Source organism: Gossypium hirsutum, chromosome A12 (assembly GCF_007990345.1).
Source record: "Gossypium hirsutum isolate 1008001.06 chromosome A12, Gossypium_hirsutum_v2.1, whole genome shotgun sequence".
NCBI lineage: Eukaryota > Viridiplantae > Streptophyta > Magnoliopsida > Malvales > Malvaceae > Gossypium > Gossypium hirsutum.
In genome coordinates, this window is record NC_053435.1 from 7,861,186 (window position 1) to 7,887,177 (window position 25,992).

General features: G+C 32.6%; 1 protein-coding gene and 1 pseudogene across 1 annotated transcript; one reads left to right on the plus strand and one right to left on the minus strand.

Moving 5' to 3' along the window:
• The first annotated feature begins 8,305 nt into the window (after window positions 1–8,305).
• On the plus strand, window positions 8,306–12,279 carry LOC107928197 (diaminopimelate decarboxylase 2, chloroplastic-like; annotated as a pseudogene).
• A 2,360-nt stretch (window positions 12,280–14,639) lies between these two features.
• On the minus strand, window positions 14,640–16,581 carry LOC107928202 (AAA-ATPase At3g50940). The gene is made up of 2 exons (XM_016859388.2): window positions 15,348–16,581; window positions 14,640–15,251 (listed from the first exon to the last, which is right to left on the minus strand). The coding sequence occupies exons 1-2, from the start codon at window positions 16,548–16,550 to the stop codon at window positions 14,823–14,825; spliced, it is 1,632 nt and encodes a 543-aa protein (XP_016714877.1). The 5' UTR covers window positions 16,551–16,581; the 3' UTR covers window positions 14,640–14,822.
• Window positions 16,582–25,992: the final 9,411 nt, after the last annotated feature.

Genomic DNA, 25,992 nt, shown 5'->3' on the forward strand with positions numbered 1-25,992 from the left:
TTATTTCCTCTTGAATGTATATATATTCACTACTCATGTACTCATTCAATCAAGCAATAATCATTAAGTTCATTCCATTGTTTTAAAGTTATTTGTTTTTACTTTTAGTATAAAATTCTTTCAATAACTAAACCATATCTTTGAGGACAAATCTTTTCTCTATGCATAAGGATATGATGCTTTACATGAATAAATACTTGTACATATCATGTCATAAGTTATAATAAATATTCTCTATTACAATTGACTTTTAGTTAGGAGCTAAATACAACTTATTTTATAATTTTTGAATGGGCAATATATGTTCAAGCTGCTTCATCGCAATGTACAGAATGAGTATCCAAAGAAAGTTAGAAATATATATTAATTATGAATCTCCTTGTATTGTTAGATGTTTTGAACAAATTGGAGATTTAATTATGATATGAGTTTATAACTACTTTGATTTGACAGTTTTCCTAACATTATGGGAAGAGAAATGTTTGCTAGATGAAATATCATTATCTAGATCCTCATAGAAAGGAATTTGAATAAGAAGTTCAAAAAAGATAATTCACTTTATTGCAAGTTAACTACCAGATGTATTTACCAATCCAATGAGAATAACCAAGTATTATATATCAGCTAATGTTTTAAAGTCTAATATGACAACCTATTAAAATAAATGAAAGTAATACATGCCTAAAGCATGATAGATTGATTGGTTCCAAAGATAAAAATTATCCTAAAAAAAATAATAAATCAATATGGTTAGTGAAGGTGGGTACCTGCTTCTAAAGAGACTTAATATATAACTAATTATTAAAACTCCAGAATAGATTCAGACACCTAAATATGGAAATGATGAAAATAAATAGATCTCGATAGGTTATGTCAACATTAGAAAATATGGAATCGTGAAAGTAAAAAGTTTTCAACAATGGTTTTGCATGTAATAGTATTATTAAAAATAAAAAGTCATTCACTGAGCGAGGCTCCGTAGAGTAGAATTGGTGAATCCAAACTATGTTAACAAATATTGTGGAGTTTATGGTAGGTGGCGTGAAGAAGGTTCGTTCCAGGACAGAGTTACCACCGAACACGGATGACCCGATGGTGGATGAGAATGGACTGAAGGTTCAAGAATTGGAGGTACTAAGAGCATTGTATAAATCCACTCTTTTAGGCGCATCGCAGGCTTTGACGTAGAATACTCTATTAGAAGAGGAGTTCGTTTTAATGGACGGTGATGTGACTACAGTGGTTGTCGAGGGTGTCCCGTCTATCACGTTCTCTAATTGGGTCCAAAGAATCATAGAACATAGAATGGCCAGAACAATAATAGTGAAAATGTTGGGGGAGAATTGGATTTAATGCTTTGTTGAATAAATTAACACTGTTATGGAATCTGAGATGCCCGATCCAATTGATGGATCTTGAGAATGATTTTTTTTGGTAAGGTTCCAAGATAAGGATGACTATAATAGGGTTTTGGTTGGAGGACGATGGGTTATTTACTGTCGATACTTAACTGTCCAGCCATGGTAGTCGAACTTTTCAACGGCTCAGAACGAAATCAAATCGTAAGTGGTATGGATACGTTTTCTGGGTCTACTAGAGGGGTTTTATTTGGATTGTCTGCTTAGGGCGATTGGCCAAACTATTCGTCCAATGGTGAAATTGGATGTCCACACGAGTTATATTCGCAGAGGACACTTCGCACGACTGGTGGTTTATGTTAATTTAAGAAGGATAAATTATACCAACAGTCACTTAACTTTGAGGTAGCTAACAAAACAATCACCTAGGTTTCATTTCAGTCACTCAACTTTTGAAAAATAACAAAACAGTCACTAACGTTATAAAAAAGTGACAAAACAGTCACTGATTAACAGTTTCCTTTAGTGTTTCAACAGAACTGCTGATGTGGCAAGTTAACTAGCTGATGTGGCTAGTTAACTTTCCACGTAGGATGTCCACATCAAAAATTTAAAAAAACCTAAAAAAACCCTTAACAAAGAAGAAGAATAAATATTAGCAGAAGAAGACTGTAAAAAAAAATTCTTATTTGCCTAATTTGTCGGGGTCTGATTCTTTGCCATTGAAACACCATGTCTTTGCTCTTCTTCTTCTTTTTCTTGGCTCTCTACCTCTGTAACTTTATAACCTTCTGCCATTTTTGGCGAGGTCTTATGATTTTTCCAGATTGGGATGTGGTTTACTGTTCGAATCCGATGTGACAAAGAGGCGGCTATAGAAGTACATTGGGGCGCCTTTTCTTCAAGATCAATGACATGGTTCAGGCTGTTGAAGCTCCTGAATCTGTACGAAACAAAGTCTCATTCTCTATTTTTTGGTTTCTTGATAGAGAGGTCTCCTTGAAAGGTAAGGCCACTCCCACCCGATGTTAACCTCACTAGTCATCACTTGATATAATGTCGGCATGTTTATCTTTAAGTGGCAGTACCATGTTGCCACATTGTAATTTTATGACTAATAACCAAAATTGACTTATGGGCTGGTTCATACATTAGCACCTAGAATCCAATTTATTCATCTTTTCTGTAAAACTCAATTAATGTGATGTGAGATTGTGGATGTCATCTCCATCGATACATGTTCCTTCATGCATTGTGTAGGAAAGCTGAAGGTCTTGGATCATCAATGGATTCAAGTCATTTTTGAGCCACCTGAATTCTTTATACTGAACTCTTTCATGCATAATTTGTTGTCCATTGCATCTATTCCAGTACAATCATTGGTTTATTTTATGGAAGGAAGGCTCATGTTTCTTTTCTCTGAATTTTCATGTTCGAATCTCAAATATAAGGTACAATTATCAAGTGGCGAACGTTACCCTGTACCAGACAAATCAACTCCAGTTTACATCACTGTCGGAGATGGTGGAAATCAAGAAGGTCTAGCTGGAAGGTTAGTTTGATGGCATAATGCAACAAATATAGGAATGATATTTAGCTACTTGTTTACAGTTAATCTGTTACAAACTAAATACCTCGCTAAATTAAGCAAATGATTTTTTGATTCTGCAGATTTTTAGATCCCTAACCAGAGTATTCTGCATTTCGAGAAGCTAGTTATGGTCATTCAACACTGGAAATCCAAAATAGGACCCATGCATTCTACCATTGGAACCGCAATAATGATAGGAAAAAAGTGGCAACTAAATCATTTGTATTTCACAATCAGTACTGGTGAGTACAATCAACCTTAATCTGCATAAGACTGTATGTTAAATGAGGAAGCATCAAAGTCTGCAGTGAAACAACTAATGATAATTTCCAATAATTTTGCTGAAATTACCCCAATACACGAAGCATTTTTAGAGTGTTTGAATAACATTATAAGCAAACTTTTTAGAACAAAATATGCAGTGAGTGGTATATGTTGTAGGAGAATTGATTCACTTGAAGATATGGTTGTGTTTGTTGAAGGTCAAGCAATCTGAGATGAAGAAAACCGAAGAGGCATCATTTGAGTAGCGTGCTTAAGTATACTGCTTCTTATTGAGAAGATGAACTTTTGATTAAAACATTTCATCTTTGGTACAAATTTGGTTGATTAAATTTCAATAAGGAGACGAAAATGCCAAAATTAATCAAATCGAGTAAGCAAATGTAACGCCCCTAACCCGAATCCGTCACCGAAATAGAGTTACGGAGCATTACCGGAGTTACCGATTCATTTATCAGATATTTCATTAATCCAATATCTTTTCTTTTCCACGTTCAAGTCTTGTATTCAAGTCATCCGGATCTTTATAAAGAAATTTGATCGTCGTTTTCATTTATTTCATGTTATAATACATTCAACTAATGCTCTAAACAAAATTATCGTTTTACCCCTAAACTTTTAATTAATGACGATTTCATCTTTAGGTTAAAATAAAATAAAATTATTGCAATTTAATCCTTATTTCCAGCCGTTATTCTCACACAAATTGATAACAACCTATGAATTCTATAAAATGTCAGAATTTTTCATAATTTCAACACTTTTCAATTTAATCCTTAATACATGTTTTTCCCTGATCTTGAGCTAAATTAATAATTTCATTCAATTTTGTAATTTAAATAATAAAATAATCCATTTAATGCAAATTGGTCATTTTTAACATTTTTATTTTACAAAATTGCCCATAAAATTTTACTTTTATTCAATTTAGTCCATGAGCCTAAAACATACAAATTAGCCATGCTAGCTGAATATTCATACATATTTTCCTCCTCCTCCTCTCCATTCCACATCCTTAATTTATATAACATGCAATAAGTAACATTATCAATAATTTCACTATTTACTTATGTATATTCAAAACTGTCCATTTGCGTCATAGTCACTAAATTATTTATATCTTAAGCTACAGAACTCGAAATTAAGATCTGCTAATTTTCCCTGAAACTAGACTTACTTATATTATTACCATAAAATTTTCAGAATTTTTGGTTTAGCCAATAAGTATAGTTTATTCTTTAAAGTTTCCCCTATCCTGCTGTCTGACAGTTCCGACCCTTCTTCACTAAGAATTAATTATCTCATCGTACGAGATTCGGATGATGTTCTCGCTTATTTCTATTGAAAATAGACTCTTTAAGGATTTTAAACATATAAATTTAATCCCTTAATTATTTTTCTCCAATTTGTGATGATTTTCCAAAGTCAAAATAGGGGAACCAGAAATCATTCTGACATTGTCTCACAAAACTTATTATATCTCATGATTTACAATTCCATTGCTTACACCGTTTCTTCTATAAGAAACTAGACTCAATAAGATTTAATTTCATATTTTATTCATCCTCTAATTATATTTCTAAAATTTTTGGAGATTTTTCAAAGTTAGACTATTGCTGTTGTCTAAAACTGTTTTAGTGCAAAATGTTGATTTTCATTTTGCCCCAAATTTCACAGTTCATACAATTCAGTCCTTACTTAATTAACCCCTCAATTAAACTAATTTTCTCAATTAATACTTTTCCCAGAAATTATAAGTTATTTCATAACTATTGAAATTCATAATTTCCACATAAAACTCTAACTTCAAACTCTTTTACAATTTAGGTCCCAAACATTCACTTTCTATTCAATTCTTTCAGTAAAATCAGCATATAAACAATTTAAAGCTCTAATTCTATGTCAAATCATCATATACTTCCAGCACATATTCATAGAAAATTTCAATTTCTTTCATAGAATCAAGAACTAATGAATTCAACAAATGGACCTAGTTGTAAAAGTCACAAAAACACAAAAATTTCAAGAAATAATCAAGAATTGAACTTACTTGCAGTAAAAATATGAAAAACCAGCTTAAGGGAACTCTTCCATGGTGTTTTTGCTGATGAGCATGGAGAAAAATAAAGAGAAATCTAGATAATTCCACTTTAGTCCTAGCTTTATTAAGTAAAATTTGCAATTTTCCAATTTTGCCCTTAATTCCCCTTATTTTCTTGGTGATTTCATGCTCTTGCAGTCCAGCCCAAATAGACCTTGGGTCTATTTCCCTTTTAAACCCTCTTTCTTTTATCATTTAAGCTATTTAATCATTTCCCACAATTTTGCATTTGATACAATTTAGTCTTTTTTGTTCAATTAGCTATCAATACTTTAAAATTTCTTGACGAAACTTTGATACTAACTTATTAACACTCCATAAATATTTATAAAAATATTTATGGCTCGATTTAAAATTCTCGTGGTCTCGATATCTCGTTTTCAATTTTAATTATTTTAATATATATATATTAGTACATTTCACTATTTAAAAATTTTTCCTAACTTCACATTTAACTTATACTCACTAAATTAATAATATTTCCTACTCATTTGTCGGATTTAATGATCTCGAATCACTGTTCCGACACCACTGAAAATTAGGCTGTTACAGCAAAGATGTAAATTCCTTAGCATGAAACTTCCCTTCGGTGTATCTTTTTCTTCGAAATCCTGCTCTTTTTTGGCTAAACCACAAGACCTCGCCAACAATGGCAGAAGGTTACAGAGTTACAGAGGAAGAGAGCCAATAAGAAAAAGAAGAAGAGCAAAGACATGGTGTTTCAATGGCAAAGAATCAGACCCCGACAAATTAGGCAAATAAGACTTTTTTTTACAGTCTTCTTCTTCTTCTTCTCTGTTAAGGGTTTTTTTTTGGTTTTTTTTTAATTTCTGATGTGGACATCCTACGTGGCAAGTTAATTGGCCATATCAGCTAGTTAACTTTCCACATCAGTAGTTCTGTTAAAACACTAACGGAAACTATTAATCAGTGACTGTTTTGTCACTTTTTTATAACGTTAATGACTGTTTTGTTATTTTTCAAAAGTTAAGTGACTGAAATGAAACCTAGGTGACTGTTTTATTAGCTACCTCAAAGTTAAGTAACTGTTGGTGTAATTTACCCATTTAAGAAAACAACTAATATTGAAAGTGAGGGTAAATGGTCGTCTCCAATGCATAGAATATGAGTCATTGCCAAACATTTGCTCCAAATGCGGTCACTATGGCCATGGATCGGAAAGTTGTATGGGGGTACAATCGACATTGTCGGAGAAAGAGGCAGTAGATTTCAATTGGGTTGTAGAGAATAGAGGGTTTCAAAAGAATGTGGAAGATGAGCCATTTGGCCCCTGGATGGTTGTAGGACGGCGAATGAGAAGAGGTCAGTTCACAAGAGTGGTTAAGAACGGTGGTTAGAACGGCGTTAATGGTGGCTCGAGATTTTTGCGCTTGAAGAAGTTGAGGGAGATGAACAAGATACTGTAAATGACTTGTTTGACGACGAAAAAGTTAAAGGGAGAATGGAGAAAAATAAGGTGATGGGATCTGTTGGGGATTTATGGATTTAAGGGACCAAGAACCAAACTAAAGAAAATAGAATGAGGCAACGGGTCAAAGGGAAGGGTTTGTTGATAGGCATTGGGCCAAAGGCTATTTCTAAAGTTTTGAGGCCCAATAATGGAAATATGGGAGTTAGAGTTAAAAAAATAAATGGGAAATTTGATAATGCGTTTAAGATGGGACCAAAGGAATTTGAGGGTTATCGGGGAAATTTTATGATTCAGCCTATCAATGTTTCTTTAAATTTGAATCAAGAAAAACATAAGATGGTTCATTTAACGGAGAAACAAAATTTTGATTCGGTTATAGGGAAGGAAAACAAATTATTTAATTTTGGTGAGTCAAGTAATGCTACTCCAATTTTATATCCAAAAGGCAGTAATGTGTAGAATGAGAGGCCCGATAAGTTGACTAATAGGGTAATGAATAGTTAGTTACATGACTCGATGGAGTTGAGAGCGACTATGAATGGCTTGGTTCGTGCGTTAGAACGGGTCCGTAAGAAAGCTCCTATGGAGGATGATACATCATCTATTAAGGAGGTTATGGTCATTGAAGGTGCATGCAATGATGAGATAAATGTTTAGTTTTGCATGTTTACTTACGGCTAAACATGTTGCAATAGGAAGCTCCATGCTCTAGTTGTTTGAAGCTCTGCTGGATTCAATAAAAGATATGTTGATTGTAATGGTTCTAGTTCAGTTTAATATGGACTAGTTGATGCAATAGCTTTATGTCGTGTTTTTATCTACCAAAAAAAAGATTTATGATAACAATTTAGATTTTTTTTTTGCCATAACCATCCCAAATACTCCTACATGTTCAAGTTTATAACTTAAATTTGTATAAAAAATATTTCTTAAAGTTATATCATGTATGAGTGCTTGGAATACCCTAGAGTAATTGGATTTAGGTGTAATTACTCTGATGCTCATAATCTCTCTTAAGAATTGAAAAGTGTAATTAGGATGTTCCACTTAGATCCAATTTAGTGAGATCTACTAATTATAATAGCTAATTACAAGCAATAAGGCCCAAATCTAAATACTAGATGACTTTCCAAACATTACCTTAAAATTTTTTTTTAACTTTCTATAATAGAAAGCCACAAGATCAATACAATTACAAGTACAAGATAAGGTACAAATATGTATCTGACCAACTACAATAGTGTGTAGAATCAACCAATAGAATGCACAATGAACGAAGAACCGGACAAAGTTAAACAAAATTTGAAAAGAAACCAAATAAAACCCATATAAAATATATGCACATAATAAGAAAGTGACCTATTATCACAAATACAAACGATGAAACTTAAACCCGGGCCTCAGCCTTTGCTAACCGTGCGAAGCCCATATTTGCATATTTAAATTTATTGAATATTACTACTTTTTCTTAAAAATACATTAATGAGTTTAATTTAATTAATGTAGTTAACGCCACGTTTTAACATGTTTCCCGGTAACCTTTATAGTTTATACAAATATAAAAACACCCTTTTTCTTATCCATGTGAAGACGAAAAACGACAGTCAACAAACGCAGAGCATTGCAATCTTCATCACTAATGGCGGCTACTCATCTTCTCTCTCACTCCCCATTTCTTCCCAAAACTTTAAACCACTCATTAACCCAGAACCCATTTTCCAAATCCCCCATTTTGCCCCTCAAGCCCTCCAAGAATCTCTTCAAGCAACCCTCCCTCTCCCTCTCTCTCAAAGCTGTCCTCTCTCAGAACCCTGCTAAAACCCTCAACCCCACTTTTCAACACTGCTTCACTAAATCCCCAGATGGGTTTCTCTACTGTGAGGATACCAAGGTCCAGGATGTCATGGAAAAGGTCGAAAAGAGGCCGTTTTATTTGTATAGTAAGCCTCAGATTACTAGGAATGTGGAAGCTTATAAAGAGGCCCTTGAAGGCTTGAAGAATTCCATTATTCGGTACGCCATCAAGGCGAATAACAATTTCAAGATTTTGCGGCATTTGAGGATGTTGGGTTGCGGTGCTGTGCTTGTTAGTAGCAATGAACTCAAGTTGGCTCTTCGTGCCGGCTTCGATCCAACTAAGTAAATTCCTTAGATTAAACATCGGTTATTCTGTTTTGCATTTCGGTTTTGTTCATATTTTTTCAGCTACTTTCTTTTGGCTTCACATTTAGATCAAAATTTACTTTTGTGAATAAATTCATTAGTTTACTTTTTAAATGCAGCAATTATGATTAAATTGGCACTTTATTTTAATATTTTTCTTATTTTCTATTTTGCATTTGAATGGTTAATTAGGTGGTATTCTGAACCTTGTCAAATTGTTTATAGAAAGTATTACAATCTTTAGAGGAGTGTCTTTGCACTAAATGGCCCTGTTAGACATCTGGTTATGGTCATGGTCATCCAAAACCTTTTGGAAATTTTACATATCAATATTGTAGGTATGCTATTGTGCTTTTCAGTGCTAGACATTTTAAGCATATTGCTGTTGCACCCATCATTACAATGAAATATTATATATTTAATGTATCTATCTTGCTTCGAAATGTGCTGAGCTATGTTAAATTTGTTTGTTACTGTTTGAGTAAGAATGATTTGGTTGTTCTTGTTGACTGTTTATTTAGTTTGATTGGTGTTAATATCTAAATGAATAGGTGTATCTTTAATGGGAATGGGAAGATCTTGGAAGATTTGGTACTAGCTGCCCAAGAAGGTGTTTTTGTCAATGTGGATAGTGAATTTGATCTGGAGAATATTGTAGCTGCTGCAAGAATTGCTGGCAGAAAGGTTAATGTTTTGCTTCGGATCAACCCTGATGTAGATCCTCAGGTAATGCAGTAATTATTCCATTAAGCCTTAACTACATGGACATTTAATATATATGATTTGAACTTGTTTCTATAAAAAAGAGAACTTTGAATAACTAAATTGATTAAACTTGGTTTTCAGTTGACCTTAGGATATGAGAATCTAATTGAAATGAAATGGTTTGAAATAAAATCAAATTTGTTTGCTAGTGAAGTTATTATATGGCATATGAGAATCTAATTGGGCTGCTAGATATGGCTTTCTCATAGTAAATATAGGTTTATTGAAAAGTGATCAACTGAAATTTCAGTCTGTTCTTAGTATAACTAGCATACCTTCTTTAACCTCTATTATTTAATCTCCATTTCCTTGATGACTCTCTCAACCATTAATTGTTCCGTTTTTTCATTCACCTGTTTTAGTGTACTCGAGAGCCAGATTATTGTTCCATAGCTTGAAATCTTCCTGCCTACTTTACTTTAATTTTTGCTCTCAAGTTGATGATCCATGATAGGAAGGCTAGTAAACTTACCTTACAGAGTTGGTTTTTTGGGAATGCAACCTAAACCTAGCTTTGAGGATTACCTTAATTCTAGGAAAAAAGGCCATTAAGACTTTAAAGATTGAAGAGATTCTAGGAGCATGCTTTTTATCCAGGTTTCATATTTATGTTATTAACGTGTAGGTCCACCCATATGTTGCTACCGGGAACAAGAACTCCAAATTTGGTATTAGGAACGAGAAGCTGCAGTGGTTTCTGGATGCTGTAAAGGGACATCCTAATGAGCTGAAACTTGTAGGGGCCCACTGTCATCTTGGTTCAACCATTACCAAGGTATCTCAACATCATCATTTTTATTTGACTTGACTCACTTGCAAGTTGGTACTTGCTTGTTTTAATAGTTTTTTCTAGGATTCTTCTATCGCTCATTCCTGTTGGTTTATTTTCTGTGTTCAGCATTATTATTTGTCTTAATCTAGTTCAAAAATTGCTCATCAAGCGTTAATGAAGCCCTCGTTTAATGTTGTTCAGGTGGATATATTTAGGGATGCTGCTGTTCTCATGGTCAACTACATTGATGAAATTCGTGCCCAAGGTTTTGAGGTTGATTATTTGAACATTGGAGGCGGTTTGGGGATAGATTACTACCACAGTGGTGCCGTCCTTCCCACACCTAGAGATCTCATTGACACTGTAAGGCTCAGACTTTCCGTATCTTGCAAATTGTTGTCATAAAGTTATTTATACAATAAACTAACCAATGTATCTTAAATTACTATTTAAATACTTTCTAGTATACAATATCTAGTGTACAATATCTAGTGTTTGAATAAAATGCCAGGGTACTTACCATGGTTATAATTCTTGTTTGACCATTTATGAAGTATCAATATCAATATTCTAGGATTGTTCATTTTGGCTAATATTAATGTTTTTCTCCCCTTGGCGTTGGTTGGTGTAGGTAAGAGAATTGGTACATTCAAGGAATCTTAATCTCATCATTGAACCAGGAAGATCACTCATTGCAAATACTTGCTGCTTTGTCAATCGTGTCACTGGAGTCAAAACTAATGGAACAAAAAATTTCATTATGATTGATGGTAGTATGGCTGAACTCATCCGTCCTAGCCTTTATGATGCTTATCAAGTAAGTGCTTCTAGTTCATCTTTCTTGTAATGACCATGATTTCATAATTTGTATCATCAGCCATCAAGTTCAAGCTTTGATGAACACACTTAACACAATCAAAGATATCTAGCTGTTGGTTTTAACAGTGCCTCAGTCCTAGATGCAGTTGGTTGACCTTGTGCCAAAATAGTTGATTATTGGCTATCAGTTTGACCACTCTGATCTCTGTATACCCTATGTTTCATGCGGACCTAATTTGTTTCTGTTTTTGGTATATTTGAAGCCTTCTAAAGATATGAATTATTACCCAATCGAGTTTGATTTTGTTTTCTCAAATTAATGACCCATTCATATATGATCGCAGCATATAGAGCTGGTTTCTCCTGCTCCTCCTGCTGCTGAGGTTTCTACTTTCGACGTTGTTGGCCCTGTTTGTGAATCTGCGATTTCTTGGGAAAGGAGAGAGAACTTCCCACCCCAGCTAAGGTATCGAGTTCTATCTATAACAGGATGGTTGGAGCAACAATTATTTGAAAAATTGCATTAATTGGTGGTTCCATTTTGCAGGGGACTGGCCTGGTCGTACATGATGCAGGTGCTTACTGCATGAGCATGGCATCAACTTACAATCTCAAGATGCGCCCTCCCGAGTACTGGGTAACTAACTTTAACCTTGTTTACCTTTATGGCAAGCTCGTTCTTGAACTTGCAATCTTTATTCTTTAATAGCGTTTACCCTCATCAGCTTGATCATTTGTTAGCAACATGTTTATGTTAAATTTGGTTGTTAAACGAAATTTTCCACATCCTAGTTGGTTAACTGTTATTGCTCTCAGGTTGAAGAAGATGGATCAGTGACCAAGATTCGACATGGGGAAACATTTGAAGACCACATGCGGTTTTTTGAAGGTCTTTAATTCGATCAAGGAACAGTGTTTGAGGGTTGAAATTGGATCTAGAGTGTACCATGTACATGAATTTTCATTCAATAAACTGTTGATTTTGTTATGGTCTCATTTTTGTAAGCCTATTTGACATTGAGCTTGCAACCACGATTGAGTAGATGAAGCAATGCCCGCTCCCCACCACCCCAATGGAGAACTATCATCCCTTGGATAGCTAACAAAGGATATCTTTTTGCCCGTTTCATCATTTTCTCAAGCTAAATTGAGATTAGGCAGTTTAACAAATTAAATTTTCAATCTGATTGGTTTGTTGGATGAATTAATTTGATTGAATTTTTTTAATTATTTAAGATATGTTTTATATGAAATTAGTCCTTGTACTGTATCTCGTTTTTCACTTTGGTTCTTAAAATAATTTCTTTTCCAATTTGAATGCCTTAGAATTTTGCTTCAGGTGACAGAAAGGTCAAATAAACACTAAAAAGTCGTTATTAAGCAAAATAATTGAAAGCATAAAAGATACAAAATTTTAATATATATAATTATATAAATGCAAAAAAATATATAAAAATTTTCTAAGACAAAAATACTAACGAAATTTTTTTTATTTTTATGATATGAATGTACATACAATCATAAAAATATAAAACACTGCAGTTAAATTTTTATAATAGCTTATTTGTTAGTCAAAATTTTGAATATTAAGGAAACAGTTATTATACACCTATAATAGCATCTAAGACATTTATAACACCATTTGAGATTCATCTTTTGTGGAGCCATCAGATGTCTATGGCTGAAGGTAAAACTTGATGAAGCTTAACTTCATAGCCTTGCTAGTAGTATAATCCTAGCCTATATGGAGAAGAGTTCTTATTAGCATTCGTCAATTCATTATCTCTTTGAATTTAACATTGTTTTAACCAATCACCTCACAAACTCTCCTCATATCGATCCAAAAGTATTATTAGTTGACAATCCACCTCTTTATGACCCGCACTTAAAGAATAGGACATTTAATGGTTGAGACCCATGCTAAGCCAGCCTCCCTTTATAAATATCTCCTTTGAGCACTAAAGTAAGAGGCACATATACGAGATCAACCATATGTGCCCACACTCTATGCTCAAGCACCGCCTCTAATCATCTAAAACCATTATTTTTAGTGGCTATCTGCATCACTTATTGTATAACTATCACCTTTACTTATCTTAACATACTATATAATTTAACCATTATAATAATTTGTAATATATAAAAATTATATAAGAATAATAATATAAAAAAATATTTCTTAAAATTTTCTAAAAGTTATTAATATTTTAATATTTATCTATTTAGAAAATAATTTTAATTTTTTAATTATTTTACTTGCACGTCTCTTATTGGTTACTATTTTACTCCCTCGTAATTGACTAAACAATTTATTTAAGGGAGCAAGGAGTTAATATTATATTTATGAATATATCGTTTTTATCTTGGTATTTGATATATTTGGATGTATCATTTTAAATTTGTCGATATTTTTAAATATTTTTCACACATATACTTATAGCCTAATTTTAGTTTCTTGATAATTTATATATACATTTAAATATTTTTCACACACATATTTATAGTCTAATTTTTAATTTCTTAAGAAACTATATATTATTTTGGTAAAAAATAAATTATATATTATGTACACTGGCAAATATATTTACATGTAAATATAAGTTTTAAAAGCATTAATTAAATTCAATGATTTAATTTAATAAACATTAATTTAAATGTAATTATAGAAAAATTAAAATTGTTAAGATAAATAAAAATAAAAGTTGATTTAAAATATTAAAATTTTGTATTGACTGGTACAGATCGGTACACACCAAAATAAGTCAGTAATGACTAAAATGGATCGAAACAGACCGAAATAACTGGATAGCACTAGAATTTAATCAGAACAAAACATAAATTATTTGGTACCAATTTAAGACCGAAATGATAAATATCGACTAGTACCACTGGTATAAATATGGATTGCCATGCTTTAAATATCGAAAAAGGACAAAAATAATCCCGCGAAAATAAGAAGAAAAAAAACAATATACAGAGAGGCAATAAGCCTAACAAATATAATGGATAAAAAATTAAAAATATATATGTATTTAACTTATAGTTAAATTGTTTACCATGAAATTATCCAATAAAAAATCTATGAGCAATGAAAACCCTAAAATCGATTTATCGATTTATTATTATTTTTATTGGTTCAAAGGTTTTCTTATTTATGCATCATATAGATTTCGTTAGTTTTGATCCCTAAATCCCATCCGATTTAATTCAGAGCTAACCCCAAATTGTGGCCATCAGTCTGGCGTTTTTTTATAAATTGATTAGGTTTGAATCATAAATGTAGATGTGTTGCCTGCGGGTAATTTACTTCTGCCAATGAATTTAAGCACTACCAAAACATTCATATATGAAAATCATTAGCTCAAAAAGTTGTTTCATATTAAACAAGCTTTCATGCTAAACCCAGATCCCATCATCTCCAAACCATATTATCCAGAAAAAACAAACTAGCACAGTCATCAACAAACAACCTCGTATTATTTATTACTATATTAGGCTATAGCATGTCTTCACTGTCCCAAATCTCATTTCTCACCAATTCACAGAAAGAGATCTCTTCCAACCTTTTCCCCGTACTGCTGGGACATGCCCGGTTGCAGTTCAGCAGCTGCATCGCTTAGCGTGGTTTGGAGAAACTGGATCAGACCCTGTAACACTTTTTCGGTCCCCTCATCTTTCATCAACAGCTCCCCCACTTCTGCGGGGGTCACCTTGGTTGTCTTCAGCAGCTCCTCGATCTCCAACAACTGTGGGTGCTCCGTTATCCCCAGGTAATTGGAAGCCAGCATTTTGAACCCACAAGGCGTGATGTAAGACATGTGGATCTGCACATCGATTCGACCAGGGCGTAGTAAAGCCGGGTCAAGCCGGTCCTTGTGGTTGGTTGTGAAAACTATAATCCTTTCATCCCCGCAGCTCGACCATAACCCATCTATGAAGTTGAGCAATCCTGACAGTGTCATCTGTTGCTGGTACATACAATACCAAAAACAAACAACAAATCAACACTACCGCAGGTATATGTTTGGCAATGTAAGAATAGGTTTAGTGAATTATATATTTACCTGAGGTACTTGCATATGTCGATGAAGACCTTGTGGCATCATAGCCCGGGTTTGAGCGAGTCTGTCCTGAAATTCCAATGAACAATCAATATCTTCCACAACAATGATGGATTTATTCCCAGTTGAAATCAGCAACTTCCTCAGCTCTGAGTCCCCTTTGATTTCAGTCAACTCCAAATCGTATACATCGAAGTTAAGGTAGTTGGCCATGGCAGCAATCAAGCTCGACTTTCCTGTACCAGGAGGACCAAACAACAAATACCCTCTTTTCCAAGCCTTGCCTACCCTCTTATAATATTCTTTTCTTTTCATAAACCTATCCAAATCCAGCATTATTTTCCTCTTCAAATCTGAATCCATTGCCAGGGTTTGGAAAGTAGCCGGATGATCAAGATTGAGGGCCTGCCACATATCCCCAATCCTTCCACTATACCTATCAGATTTCAAGGTAAATAACTTCAAGGTCTTCTTTTCCTCTTCCAAATCTTTTGAGATCTCCAATATATGCTGCATATAATTGTTCAAGATCGTTTCTTTATGCTTCTTGTGGAAACTTAGCTCGAAGAACCGAGCCTCAGTGGTAAGCAACAAAGGGTTGTAAGGATCAGACCCTGGGATGTTCTTGGGAGGGAAATTTTTTGAGACAAACCTCCATTTCACTTGAACCCCATTGAAGTTATCAACGATTTCTTCATTGCTTTCAAGAGAAAATGAAATCTTGCCTTGCCTTTTGGGCAGGGCTAGCTTGATTCTCTTGGTGTCGGGAGGGATGGTAGGCTCGAGATAGAGTTCTGCGGCCTTGTAAAGAAGGTTCTCGTTGAGACCATCGAATTCTTCAATGACTAACGTGATTTCCGAACGGAAAGAGAGGATGAGATTCTTGATTTTGAAGAAGATGTAGTCTCGGAGCTCTAGAGGAACGAAATCTTTGGCGACTGATCGAATCAACATGGCGGTGGCGGCAACTGATGCAGCGGCCGAGAAGATGAGCTTGGCGGAGGGGCATTGGTTATTATTGGCATTGAAAACAATGGTGGGTTTTCTCGCTGTATCCATTTGTTGTTGTTGTTTTTTACCAACAGTAACAGAATGAAGAAGATGATGAAAAAGTTTGCTGGATTTTGAGAGTGAAAAGGATGCGAACATTTGGGGTTTTATATGTCGCAATGTACGATCAAGAAATGGCGTTGTTGTTGCCAACATGGGTGGCACAAATAGGAAATGAAAAACATGGTCAAGCCGCCGTTGGTTTATTTTTAAATTGTTAATGATAAAAGATAATATTAAAATTAAATTTTGTTAAATTGGATACTCAATATTATGATCCCTTTTTTAAGGAACTATATTGAGATATTTAATTCTTATTTAACATTTTTAAAAAAATTAATTTATATATTAAACGTAATTTAATATTTGACATAATCACATAAATCATCCTCAACCTTTTAAAAAATTAATTTAATTGTTAATTAGACAACATATAAAGTGTCGTATCCATTTTTTTGAAAACGGGAATCGACTTAAGTTTTGAAAACGAAAATGAAAAATGGGAGTCGCCACCAATCCTTTTTGATGAGGTGTGATCGGATCACCTTAAATTAATCATTTTAATAAAAGTTAAATTTACTAAAACGATTTTTTTTAGTCTACGAAAATCAGAAAATGAGTTCGGGAGTCGGTTACGCACGAGGAAGGGTTAGCACCCTCGCTATGCCCAAAATTAGTACCTAGTTGATTAATTAGTGTCTTAGTGTCGAAGATTGAAAACTTGAAAGACTTTTGAAATGCGATCCCTTTTTTTATAAAAATGCTCAAGTGTGAAAGATCTTCTCGTCTGAAAATATGAAATGTCACATCCAGTAAGTTAGGAAACGACATCTTGGATTTTTGAGAACGAGCTTGCCTTTTATATAAAATTTGCGTATTTTAATTCATAAAAAGGGTATTCGATTATTTAGAGTAAACGAGAGAAATCGAAACCCAGTAAGCTAGGGCACGTTTTCTCGAATCCTCAAACACCGAATGTTGCCTTTATTTTAAAAAAAAAATTCTTATTTCGAGGTGACGAAATGTCATACCCGGTAAGTTAGGGCACAACACTTCGTATCTCCGAGAATACGCATTTTTCAAAACTCGTATTGTGATTTAAATGAATATTCCGTTATTTGGATTAAATTAGAAAAATCGAAGCCCAGTGACTTAGGGCACGATTGTCTCGAATTACCAAATACGGAATATCACTTTTTATGAAAGAATTATTTTATGGTATCGAATAAAAAGCATGATGCTATATAAAAGCAAACCATGATGCTAATGCGTAAAAATAAGTGTGACAGTAATAATACGAGCAATTATGAAAGGTGCAATAATAATAAGGCTAGTAAACAAGCGCATGGGGAAAATGAAATGATCGAATACGCAAGTAAATTAATAAATAAATACAAAAAAGGTGACAAATTAAAATGACGATAATAACGAAACACACGTAATAATAGAAGTAATAAGAAATATAGAAATATATATATATATATATATATAATAATAGTAGTACAATATTAAAAGATACATATGCGTAGTATAAAAATATATACGTAATATAATGAAAAGTATATTAGTAATAATAATGATAATGATGATGTTGATATATATTAAATGAAAATAATAAGGTAGTAAGTAATAATAATAAGGTATAAATAGTAGAAGTAATGTTCATGATGTATGTATATAAGAAAACAGTAGTAAAAGGATATATAATAATAATAATAATAATAATAATAATAATAATAATAATAATAATAATAGTGGATATAAATAATAGTCGTGAAAATAATAATAATAGTGACAATAACAGAGATAACATGCAGATAAGACATAATAGAAGGAATAATAAAAGATATAGGAATAATAGGAATAGTAATAACAGCAGTAATACAGAATATAGTATATTAATGACAATGATACATGGTAATAACAATTAATAATGATATATCAAAGTAGAAAATATGAAAAAAAAATATTAATAAGAATAATAGTAATGAAATAAGATAATAATATTAATAACCGTAAGAGTAGTAATAAAAATACAATAATAATATATTAAACAACAAACAATAATAATGATAATATAGAAATATGAAAAGCAAATATATTAAATATTAAATTAAAGTAATAAAAATACGATATATATATATATATGCATAATATATGTAAAAGAATATACTACACGCGTGTATATTAGAAATGATAATAATAATATAAAATGGAAAAGAGAAAGAAAATACAATTAATAATATCAAATAAATATGTGTATAAGAAAAAAAAGATCGAATAAAAATAATAGTATTAAAAGCTTATACATAATATATACGTAATATACAAAACGAAATATACACATACTATATTAAAATGTATACATAATATACGTAAAATATACATAATGCTAAACAATTAATATACGTAATAATACTAATACATATATGCATAATATGGAGTATAATGTATATACATTAGATGAATACATAATCATACAAATACGTTAATAAAACAATAATATTAAACTAATAATAACATTATATAACATATATATAAGTATTAAGTGAGAATAAAGTAACAATTAAATGACTTAATGAAAATAATGAACTAATAAAATAAATAAGTGAATAAAGATAAGAAAGGAGAATTAAAATCAAATTGATTAGGGGTTAAATTGAAATAAAAATGAAATTAGAGATGAAAACTGAAACAGAATAAAAATGCGGGGTTAAAAATGAAAATTCGCACGAGGCTTGAAGACCAATCGAGCAAAAAAACCAATATCTGGACACGTGTCTGTATTCCAGCGAGCTGATGGGTCAGGGATTCTGTTGGAAAGCTCAATAAATTTATGGGTCAAATTTATAAAATAGAATAGTAGACAAAGAGACTAAATTAAAAGAATCAGAAATGCAAAAGGACCGCGGGCGTAAATAGCCCATCAGATAGAAAACACGCGGTTCTCCCTCAGCCGGGTCGGGTCGTACGGGTCATGGCCTAAATGACGCCGTTTTAGCGTTTGCGCTTTGGCCCAAAACGGCGCCGTTTTATATAAGCTATAAAAGTTATTTTTTAAACAAAAATTTTATTTTTACCTTTTCATTTCAAAAAACCAAAAACAGAGGGAGGTTCTCTCAACTTCTGTCCTGCTCTCCAGTATCCGACCACGACTCCGACGCCGGTATCCGCCGTCTGCCGTCGCCGGCCACCGATGTGCTTTTTTATATATTTTTTTGTTGTTTTTTTATATATTTTTTATATGTATCTATGATATATATGTATTAATTTCTGTCGATGTATTCAAAAAAAACTAAAATAAAACGAAAAATAAAAAAAATAAAAACAATCACCTTAGGTTGTTAAACTTGGCTCCTCGGTTTGGACTATTTTTGCTATTTGATATTGCTAGGGTTTATGCTTAAAATCTAGTGTTGTTTTCATTTCAAAAATGCCCAATGTACAATGGTTTTTTGATTTGGCTTTTAAATAGCCATTACATTTCCCTTTTTTAATATCTGTCTATTCTCCCTTTTTTAATGTTGCAGGCGCAAGTAGGGCGGTGGCACAGTGGCGGTGCTTGCAGACGTCGGTGGCGGATGGGATGGGGAGCATGTGCTAAACGGCTAGGGTTTCCTTAGCTCTTTTCTTTTGTTGTGTGTGTGGGCATGGGTAGGTTTGGGTCTTTGGGGTGATTTGGGTAGGTTATTTGTTTTGGGTGTAGTGGGTATTTAGTGGGCTTTAAGGGTTTTGGGCCCAAAATTGGGCTTGTACATAAAGGTTTATTGTAATTTCATTTGAACCCTTCGAATTGAACCTATATAGTTTTCGAAAAAAAATAAAGTTTGAAAACCCTAAATTAAAAATCATTAACTATTTGTTTATGCATATATATATTTCCAGAATGAAACTGTTTACCTTTAAATTTGAAAACCTTCGAAACCCACATAAATTTTAACTTTGTATGGGTTTCACGAAGAAGATTAAGCATCTAAAACCCTTTAAATCTTATAACTATAATGTGTTTATTTATATGTATTTGTATAATAAAAGTTATGTTTGTAGTCCTTGCATGTTTGTTATGAGGGTGATAGTTCTTGTTTGCATATGGATAAACTAAGTTTAGGTTCACTGCAAGTGGGTTATGGGTAGACACCGTATTGTTATATTTGCAAAATTTTACATTTATATGTGTGTCATTTTTGGCAATATATATTAAGAGTGCATGTGGTTTATTGTTGAACATTTATATTTGTGTCATTTTTTATTAAAACTTAAGTTTAAGTAATATGTTTTTTGTCAGATGGGATAAGAATATTGGTTGAACCTGTATGTTGGTGGGGAATTCATATGTGATCATTTCCTTAGGTATGCTAGTGGGTTTAAAGTTAGGGTTATAGAAGATCCTAACACTATATCTTACTTTGAACTTAGGAAAATAGTTCAAAATGGGTTAGCTTCCCATATTGTTAGGATAATTCACTTCATGATCCTAGAATAAGGGTTCTAGATAATAGCCTTAAGGTTGTAAGGGGTAATCAAAGAACAATTGATATGATAAGCCATTCGTACAAGTTCAAAAAGATAAATGTTTATGTGGAGCATGAAGTTGACACGGGTGTGGTGATTGAAGAATGCTAGCTGGACCCAGTTTAGGGGAGTCTAACAATTTAGGGAAACATAGTTTTAGGTCACATGTAGGAAAAGACCTTGTTGAGAGGCCTATTAGTCATGAGACCACTGAGGTCATTGACGAGGGGATTGTTGGTGAGGGGCATAATAAGGTGCCAACGATATGACTCTAGATGGGCTTGTTAAAGATCAATTTGAGGGGTTAGGCGAGGACTAAACTAAGGGCTTGTAGGTGAGGGGAACACTGAAATGCTTAAAGAGAAGCCTATTGGTGGGGCCATTGAAGGGCTTGCTAGTGTCGCTGTTGATGGCCTTTCTATGCAGGTAGATGATGACTATATTGTGGGGATTGAGGAGGGGTCTTTTGTTGGAGCTAATGATAAATTTTCAATTAAGGATGATAAAGATATTTACTTTATGAAAGTAAGGTATGTGTTAGATGGTAATTATGATGAAATTGCCAAGAAATAGTAAACCAGACCAAGTTGATACTGATGGCAGCGCTAGTGATAGTGGGAAGGAAGATATTGTTAGGGGTGATAGTAAAAAAATTATTAGTGATAAAGGGGTTACACAGGCTGATTGGAATTTGACAGACTATCATGATTGAGATGATTTTGACAATCTAATTGGATCTAAATTAGAGGAAGAACATAAAGATACTGCCAGAAGGAAAAAAACAAGTATAAAAAGTTTAATCCAAATGTTAAACAAGTGGAATTATATTTAAGGATAATTTTCAAAGATGGGAAGGAATTTAAGGATGTTGTTTGTAGATACTCAAAGGAGTGTAGGAGAGAGTTGGAAGTAGTAAAAAAATGAACCACACAATATTAGGGTGAAGTGCATTATTGTTGCCAAATGTCCTTGGTAGATATTTGTTAGCTATAATAAAAAGGCTAGGTGTTTACAAGTAAAGAGCTTTCAAGAAGAAGATAGTTGTTATGCGAGCTTTAAGAACAAGATGGTCAATGTACAAGCAATTGCAAACCGCTTTGAAGAGACAATTAGAGGCCATCCAAAGATGAAATTGAAGGAGATCTAAAGAAGAGTTCTTCTGAGTTGAGGGTTAAAGTAAAATTCACCAGGTGTAGAAGGGCTAAAAAAGAGTTATTGAGAGGCTATCTTAAAAATACAATGAGGAGTTTAGTTTTCTATAGGATTATGCGCATAAGTTGATGGCCTAATAATGTAACACCTCAGATTTTGTGTGTAACACCCCTAACCCGTGTCCGTCGCCGAACTAAGGTTACGAGGTATTACCAAACAAAACACAGTTCAAAACAGACATTCTTTACAAATCATAGGCCCAGTAATGTATTCTCCCTTATAAAATTTTTTGAAATAAATTGATAAACCAACCTCTTATTCATACAAGTCAAAATCATTTATTCGAATCACATATCTAACCACACATATCATGCCTTATCGAACATTCTCTTATATGAACTATATTTCAATATCTAACCATTTCAATTACGTTTGCTAATTCAAAACTTTCAAGCCAAGCCATCAAATATCAAAACCAAACTAAATAACAAACGTAATATTTAATAAAAATTATACATACACCTGTTAAACTAATTTAGCCATATCTCACAGTTTAATAACCATTTGCACATAAAACGTTAGGTAACTTTATACATGACCAACTAAGTTTTTTTACATCATCCAACCATGTGCATAACACCCTAAAACCAAAAGTCATTTCTAAATTCAATTACCAAATCATAGCATTTTAAACATTATAACCTTATGTACATTTTACTAAATCAAATTTAACCATTTTCGAATACAAATGCCAAGTCATAAAATATCTAATTTGCAAGCTAAATAGCATATCTAACATGTTATATTCAACCACACACATGAACCCCATACCTAATTCGCATGCGAATTATCATGCCTATAATTCATATACACAACCAATTAATATTTTCAATAATCAATCATTCAATTAACCTCCATATCAATTAGATCATATACATTCTTTGTCATTCAAAAATCGAGCCTAAATAGTCAAATACCATAGCCGAACATATAACTACCTATATATATAACACATTTTATAACCATCATTGAATCAATGATTTGACCTTTTTAAAACGAAACTACAAGCAAACATTAAATAGGCATATGTATTCATATCTCAAATGTCCAACAATTTAAAAAAAAATAACCTTTCGGTTATCAAATTTAACTCAATAAATCATAACATCTCCATCACCCAGTCTATAAGATAAACATAGTATCTCATATCTTAACATCAAAACAATATGTCATTTATAGATATTCAAATGACCCCTTTTACCAAACCATATTATACCACTTTTCATGCCACCAAAGTAAGTTAATTAATAAGCCGAATATATACCCTACTTACCACTTCTCATTGCCAAATCATATAACCAACATCACAACATATTTACCATAAATCATACCTCTCAATTAAGCTTATAACATGACCAAAAATAATTGCCAACATTTGCATCATGAACAAGCCATTTTCGCATGGCTATATACATATACAAATTTCAAAAATCAAATATATCAAAACTAGCCTATACATGCAACATAACCAAATCTCAAAGCGTTTATTTACCGAAATGAATACGGGATAGTGTGATGAGATCTCCCAAGACTTCCAACCAGAGCAAGTCTCCGAAACTCTATAACATAGGAAAAACACACAGAGTAAGCTTTGAAAGCTTAGTAAGCCATAAGCAAATAAATCATTCCAATAATGTTTATAATTCAATTTAACTAAGCTGAATTTAAAAAAATCTCAACCACATATACATTCATCATAATCTCAATTTCTTAAGACCACACTAGGTAACTTCACTAGAGTTAATTATGGATGGACATATAAACCGTTTTTTTTTTCAAATTTATATATCTACCATTAGCTCATTCGTAGGATTAAGCTTCCACAATTTCATTACATACCAACCGAATCATGATCATTTATTACAATTTATTCGTAAAAAATATATCAATTTCTTTTTATACACTTCCAAGCCCGAATAAGCATAACAATTCACATCTCATTTTCACATAAATTATATAACGAATAATCATAATCATACTTACTTTCATTGCTCAAATTCATATTCATCATAAACATACCTGATTCGGCTGCACACTCATATACTCATTTATTTCTCGGAATACCCCGTTGAACCGTTCAGAATCAAATAGGATACTTGGATAGCTCAAAAAAAATCGTACAATGCCAACGTCCCAGACGTGGTCTTACATGTAATCAATATCGATGCCACTGTCCCAGACAGGGTCTTACACGAAATCAAATATGATGCCGATGTCCCAGACATGGTCTTATACATAAATCTCAAATCGATGCCAACGTCTCAGACGTGGTCTTACACGATAACATATATCGGAATCCTATGTCATGACATATGTATCCTAACTATTCCTATGGTTCGTACGGGGCTTTTCGGACGTCGTAATTCTATCGATTCAAGCTCGTAACTAGTTCTCCAACTCTAAATTCAATTCAGCATATGCACATATATTTATTAAAGATAAATTCAGCACATATAACATATATACATTCAAATTTAACAGCATTTATTTACTTATGAACTTACCTCGTACGAACGCGAACGGACCGGAACGACTAATCGATAACTTCCGATTTTCCCGATCCAAATCCGATTTCCACTTTTTCCAATCTAATTAATATCAAATTTAACTTAATTATTCAACATTTCATTAAATTTTCATTCAAGAACATATAAATGGAAATTTGCATTTTAGCCCCTAACATTTTGCATTTTTCTCAATTTAGTCCTTATTTCAAAATAACATAAAATACACAAAATTTCACTAAATCCTTGTTAGGCCGAATTCTACCCATACTACTAGCAGCCCATATTTTTAGTTTATTCACACATTTAACCTTGAATTTGTACACTTTTCTCAATTTAATCCTTAATACACATTTTTATCAAAAATCACTTAATTAAACATAATAATCTATCAACAAAAGTTTATATTTCATCATCAAACCACAAAAACATCAAGCTAACATCAATGGCAAATTTCAAAATCATCACCAATTCACAAAATTGAAGCATGGGCTTTAAAGAACACAAAGCAACGATCTCAAAAACGTAAAAATTATCAAAAACCGAACAAAGAACTAACCTTAATCAAAATTCAAAATGGCCGAACCCTTAGCTTGTTCTTTCCTTTTTCTTTTCTTTTACATTCGGTTAGTAGAAACAAAAGAAATGATAATGGCTTTTTAACTTATGTTTGTTTTTTTATTATAATAACTTTATAATATATTATTTATTATTATAACCTTTATAATTACTATAAAAACTATATAATATATACATAGTGCCGTCCATTCATTAATTCAATGGCAAAATTGCAACATGAAACCTTCATATTAAAAGAACAACCACCATTTGGCCTTTCTAAAAATAACCACTAAATTTTTATTTTACTCGATTAAGCCCTATTCTCAAATTAAGCACTCAAACAATAAAATTAATTCACGAAACTTTCACATATATAAATTCACACATAATAAACACAGAAAAAAATATTAAAATATTTTTCAGACTCGGATGTGTGGTCCCGAAACCACTGTTCCGATTTGGGTCAAAATCGGGCTATTACATTGTGGGTTCAAAGTTTCAACGTACAGTAGTTAATAGTCTGTCTGGCATAATGTTATCCACCCAAAAGATTGTTTTGGCGTATACGTATGAGCGTATAGTAACTGCCACAAGAGTAAGTAAGAAAGTAAGAATTTGATTTTCTAATATTTTACCATGTGTTGAGGAGACGCTCGTGTTAAAGGATAAAAGGGAAATATGGATGAGTATTCACCAAAGGTATAGAACGTCTGGTTTGTATGGATATTGTGCTAGCTAAAATTTAAGTAATCTGGTTAGAAACCAAATGTATAGTTTAGTTTGATAAGTTTGACCTTATTTATATTTTT

Coding starts and splice junctions, on each gene's coding strand:
- LOC107928202 (XM_016859388.2), bottom strand. CDS start 16,550: ATGTTGGCAACAACAACGCCATTTCTTGATCGTACATTGCGACATATA. Junction 15,252..15,347: donor GACATATGCAAGTACCTCAG/GTAAATATATAA, acceptor TGTATGTACCAG/CAACAGATGACACTGTCAGG.